Raw genomic sequence first — 6,000 nt, forward strand, 5'->3', positions numbered from 1 at the left:
TGTTTTGTTTTGTTATTAATACTACGTATGTTGAGTTTGGCTATTGAGAGTGAGTTGTTGTTTTTTTTTTTGGTAGGGGGCTGTTAGTAGGGATTTGGTTAAATGTCTGACTAATAGAGGAGCTAATTGGCCTGGGTTTGGGTGAATGTCACCACCTTTAAGGGAGAGTAGTAGGTTTAGGTATGTGGTGTCTGTATATTTACTTTGTGGGAGGGCTAGTCTTCTGGGCTTTAGGTTAGAATATTTTATGTGGGTTGTCCTATGATATTTAGGTAAAAGATAGTTTGGTGTGGAAGTGATGTTGATGTGATGGTTTTGGAAGGTAGGAGTTGAGGAGGTAGTATATTTAGTTGGTTTGGGAAGGTGTGATGGTAGTGGGTATTCGTAGGAAGTTAGAAGGAGTGCTATTATCAGAGGTGGAAAGAGTGAGAGTGTGAGTAAGATATGTTTGATGGCTATGGTGGGGAGTTTACCCATTGCAGAGGAGGTTATTAAGTTGTAGTTGTTAGTACCAAGGAAGTGTGTGTGATGCTGTAAGATAGAGGTAATAGAGGTAGTGAAGGGGAGTGGTTAGAATAGATAAAAAATGGAGGGAAAGGACAAGATTGGTTAATGGTTGGGAAGTTGTGTATGGTTGAAGAGGAGAGGGGTGTGGTTAGGTAGGTATAAATTAAGATGTACTGGGGGTGGGTGGGAATTGGGGTTAGGGTAGGGGAGCCAAGTGAGCCCGCAGGGCGAACAGAGCGGGTTGAGGCAAAGGAAGAGAAGTTAGCAAGGAAACAATCAGTAAAGTAGGTAGCTACAAGTTGGAAGGCAGGACGTGACTGGAGAGATTTTAGATAGAGGGGAAATCTTATGAAAGAGACAGCTAGGTGGGTACCAACTGAAAGGCACCATGTAAGTATTGAATTGAACAGGCAGGAAGCTTAGTAAATAGATAGAGAATACCAAGGTAGCACAGGGAAAGAGGGAGTGATAGATGGATGGAAGAGGGGTGACCTCTAGTGGGCAGCTCTGGTATTGTAGTAGAAGTTGTAAGGGAGTCGAAATAGTGTAAGAGACTGGAGAAGGAGACAAATTAAGGTGTGAGGGGGTGAGGAAAGTGACTGGTTGTAAAGGCTGTTTTGTGGCTACAGAATGGGGGTAAGGCAGCTGCCTGCTAAGGCTCCCAGTGAGCTTTTGAGACCTGAAAGGGTACTAGATAGGGTTCTGCTTTACCAGGTAGTTATAGTCCATGACATACTTTTTTCCTTCCTTGATAGAGGGTTCAAAAAACTGGAAACCGGAGGTTGAAACACCTGGACTTGGATAGGGATTCTTAAGACACCAGGTAGGCTGAGGTAATATCAGGAGCAGGACAAGGAAGAGCTGGGTACTTGGGGAGAAAAAAGAGATAAAAATGCAGAGGAGATAAACAGGGTTAGCAACTAAGCATTTGAATTCAAAATCCAGTAATAGCTAGCTAAAACATTTATGACATTTGAATTCAAAATCTAGTAATAGCTAGCTAAAACATTTATGATATAACAAGTAGTGACTGTTAAATATTAGGTAAGATACATATATTTAGTTATTCAAGCAGTTCACAAGCACTTATAGGTAACAGCATTCAAGTGGTGGAATCATCAAATATTACAATGCAATGGAATGAAACCAGATATAAATGTGGTTAAAAGTAAAAAAAAGGCTAACAACAAGGTAGAGTATCTGACAATGATTGAATAAACTATAGCTGCATGTAAATGAGTTAAATGGGGGGTAGATACTAATTAGAGAATTGTGGGGCAGTTGGTTAATGAGAAATTACTGGGGGCAACACAGACTGGGAGCTGCAATGTACAGCACGTATGCCGCATATGCGGTCAAAAGACCTTCCCAAATATGGAGGGAGCAGGGCTGATTGTGTTTTAGTAAAACAAGCAGGATGAGGGGAATTAGAGATTATCTCCTTCAAGCAGGAGCTGCAAAGGGTACAATCACCATCAGCTAGTGCGTACAATTACAACTTTAAATATGAAATTGAAAGGTGTTGCAGTATATTTCAAACCAACACACGAGCAAGTAGAGGCTAGTCAAAAATCACCTGTAAGGATTTACAGCCATAATTCGAGTTTATCAGGGAGGTTCCTAATTGTGGTGTTGTCTATAGCCGAGTCAGCTAAACAGCATTTCAGACAGTGTAATTCAGGGAGATTCCTGATTGCTGGCGTTGTAGATAGCTGAGACAGCTAAACAGCATTTAGCACAGTGTACTCAGTAGATTTAAGCATTTGTGATTTGAAAAAGGTTGCTTTGGTGGCTGGAAATACAATAAATAACAGCGTACCCAGGTTGACTGTTTGGATTACTTCCGCGGTAAAGTTTAGCAAAAAGATATGCTACAGCCCAGCTAGGTACGCGGACAGTGCTCCACGTGGGTGGAGTGATTCATTAAGACAGTAGTTTTTCTGAAATAGTACATATTGAGTTAGGTAAACTATGGAAGTATGTTTACATGTACAGCGTATGATTGCAATGCTACTTGAGATCCACACTAAGTTCTCAATCTCACACCACATGGGTGGCACAGCGGAACAGTCGGATATTTAAGCATACAGCCAGAGGAAAGCAGGTTCAACCATGGGGTACAGTACATTAAAAGTCATTTACAGTACCATAACAGAATTAGCAGTAGGCATCGAGGCAGGTATGAAGTAACAAGAAAACAGCGTGAGCATATACACTTTTGTAGCTAAGCACAAATCCAAAACATAACGTTTTGCAAGATAGGCAATATTAATAATCAGTCCAAAGTAAGCAGTTCAACTGGTCGACGACCATGCAATTAATCCAAGCAAACAAAGTAAAAGCCAGACAGTGAGACCGCTAGTAGTACTTACCAGGGGCAAAAGATGCCAGGGAAGAGCAGACAGCAGCCACAGACCCTTGAAGGGGAACCCACCTACTAAAGGAAATGGCGCCTCACAGGCAAGAGGTCATGAGATAACGAGGCAGCAGGGAATGGGAAAGGTATGCGATAGTATGCAGGTGGGCGGAGTCAGAGGTGATCACTGTTTGGAGGTTAGTTGATAAACAGGAACTGCAGAAAGATAGGGGGGGTTAAGAAATGCGAGAAAAGGAGGAGTAGGATTGGAGAGGAGGTAAATGGCAGTACAAGAAATGTATCTATAGATAGCGACAGAAAAAGGTGTTCAATAGCTAGAAGCAAAGGAAGAGAAGTTAGCGAGGAAACAGTCAGTAAAGTAGGTAGCTACATGTTGGAAGGCAGGACGTGACTGGAGAGGTTTTAGATAGAGGGAAAATCTTATGAAAGAGACAGCTAGGTGGGTACCAACTGAAAGGCACCATGTAAGTATTGAATTAAACAGGCAGGAAGCTTAGTAAATAGATAGAGAATACCAAGGTAGCACAGGGAGAGAGGGAGTGATAGATGGATGGAAGAGGGGTGACCTCTAGTGGGCAGCTCTGGTATTGTAGTAGAAGTTGTAAGGGAGTCTAAATAGTGTAGGAGACTGGAGAAGGAGACAAATTAAGGTGTGAGGGGGTGAGGAAAGTGACTGGTTGTAAAGGCTGTTTTGTGGCTACAGAATGGGGGTAAGGCAGCTGCCTGCTAAGGCTCCCAGCGAGCTTTTGATACCTGAAAGGGTACTAGATAGGGATCTGCTTTACCAGGTAGTTATAGTCCATGACATACATAATATTTGTGAAACAGGACAGAACAAGAAAATCTGTAAATGTTGGACTTGTTGGACTTTTTGGACTTTGTTAAATGTGCAGGGGACTGTAAAGCATATGCCCTACTTCCTGTCATTAATAACTGGAAAAAATCTCAGGAGAGGGGAAGAGGAGGGAAGAAATGTAGGCACTGCAATGTAAAAAAGATCTGGTTAAAAGAGCATGACAAAGGAAATATTACTGTGCGTTTTCTCATTCTTGCATAGGGGATTGACTGGGTTAAGGCCATTAGCTCTATATAGTAACATGTTTTGAGAGAAATCAAGTAAATGAAAAAGAATATTGAATATTATAAGTCTTTTCTTTTCTAGTAAAAAGTTTTGCATCTGGTTCTCATGTCTCTAGCAGACAATCCAGTAAAGAGAAATGACTTGAAGAAAATGTTTGCTAAAAGCATTCAGGTGTTTGCCCAGCTGAGACAGATATAAAGATAAGGCAAAACCAGACAACACTTAATAGAATCACTGGCTCTACCATGCATCTTGGCATGGAAAATCTTTCTTTTAGATTAGCTCAAGTATGTGTCTGTGGCTGTCTGTTTGGTACATTTGTTCCTATTAGGAGGATAAACCTTCAGTATTCAAAGATGTACATAGTTATTTGTGTTATTATTAAGTTAATAGTGTGTGTGTGTGTGTGTGTGTGTGTGTGTGTGTGTGTGTGTGTGTGTCTGTCTGTGTCTGTGTGTGTGTGTGTGTGTGTCTGTGTAAAAGACAGAGAGATAGATCTGTGAGCAAAGCCAAAATTGCTTTCAGTGATTGGGTGGCCATTTAACAACTGTTGAGCAATACAAGACAGTCGATGCTTCTGACAGTTTTGTGTTAGCTGATTTTTTTTATTGAAGGCAGGCAATTTGAACACAACTAATAGCACAGTGATGCTGATAAAGAAATTTAAATTTTGAAAAGATTCTAACCATAAGCTGTTGAGTAGATCTTGGCAACATTTTAGTATGGAAATGTGGTAATAATACTAGAGCTTACCTATGTACTGCATCTTTTTAACCACTTTTTTTCCCTCCCTTTGAAGGAGAACGGTGTCTGGATCCAGATACGTACATTTTAGATGTATACCAGATTAACCCACAAGCTGAGTGGGTAATAAAGCCTACAGCAACATGAAGCATGTGAAATGGCAGCTACATGTGTTATCAAGAATTCAAGAAATGCTACACAGCCTCCAGACAGATCCATCCACTGATCTATTTGTGTCCTGTGGCTCTAAAATCTTCCAAGAAATGCCTCTTAAAGGAATGCATATGAAAACTTACACTTCTGGGATGATACAGCATGGAGATTGCCTGTATCTTCTAAACTTAACAGGACTGATGAATTACTTGTAGTTTTTCAAGCCAAAGATTACATCAGTGCACTTTGCTGGACATTTACATTTGAAAGTACTGAAGCACCAAGATGCTAGGAACAGAAATGAGCATCTTAAGCTGAATGTCCCAGTATTTACTGCATTTGCATGGTGGGTCTTGTATACGTAAGATGCATCTGTCAGCGATTTGATTTTCTTTGCAAAGTTCAAGAAGATATTACTGAACTAAAAGGTAACCTAGTGAAACCTTCAAAGAAAAAAAAGCTACAAATGAAAGAGCAGTTCTATGTAAAATATAATCTTCGGACAGAATGTGCCAAATTGGGAGAACTAATCTGTTACCTGTACTTGTGTGACATAGATAGATAGATAGATAGATAGATAGATAGATAGATAGATAGATAGATAGATAAATAGATAAATGGTTTTGCATTTACAGACTTGGCATAGAACTGCTGTAACAACTCAACATTCATATAACTAATGTACAGAACTGTAAATACCTTATATAATACTTATATTTATAACACTAAATATATCACCGTTATTTTCAGGTGTTGAGATATAAACAAGCTTGTATATGTTACACAATGCATGTTTCATTGTTTTACATTTGTAATATTTCTGTTTTCTTTATTTTAATGTTATTTTAACTTGTTCCTTATGGTACCACTGCCTCTGTATACTGGCATGGCTGTTTAGTAAAAGCCTCTTGTTCGCCCACCTTATACGTTGGTGTCAAGACATGACTGTTCCAAACATTGACTACAACATGTTTCTGTAACACAACTTGCACTGATCTGCTTCTTAGCATTTTTACTCATTTTTGTAAATGTTTTGTTTATTTTAAGAGTTGCATATCGTTTACTAAGATTCGGTGCATTCCCTTTTCTGCTGGATAACGGGCACTTAAATCGGACTGTGTTACTTGCCTTTATCTTC

The 6,000-nt window shown here is 39.8% G+C and overlaps 1 protein-coding gene across 2 annotated transcripts in view; it reads left to right on the forward strand.

Annotated features, from left to right (window-relative positions):
* ARHGAP28 (Rho GTPase activating protein 28) overlaps positions 1–5,786 on the forward strand; it is a 1,230,114-nt gene extending 1,224,328 nt beyond the window's left edge. For both annotated transcript variants that reach the window (XM_044066513.1, XM_044066514.1), the window contains exon 15: positions 4,765–5,786. In XM_044066513.1, coding sequence (XP_043922448.1) covers positions 4,765–4,856 — 92 coding nt within the window. In that variant the 3' untranslated portion in view covers positions 4,857–5,786. The remainder of the gene's footprint in view (positions 1–4,764) is intronic.
* The last annotated feature ends 214 nt before the right edge of the window (positions 5,787–6,000 follow it).

This window comes from Protopterus annectens, chromosome 3.part1 (genome assembly GCF_019279795.1).
Source record: "Protopterus annectens isolate FY-2018-M chromosome 3.part1, PAN1.0, whole genome shotgun sequence".
NCBI lineage: Eukaryota > Metazoa > Chordata > Ceratodontiformes > Protopteridae > Protopterus > Protopterus annectens.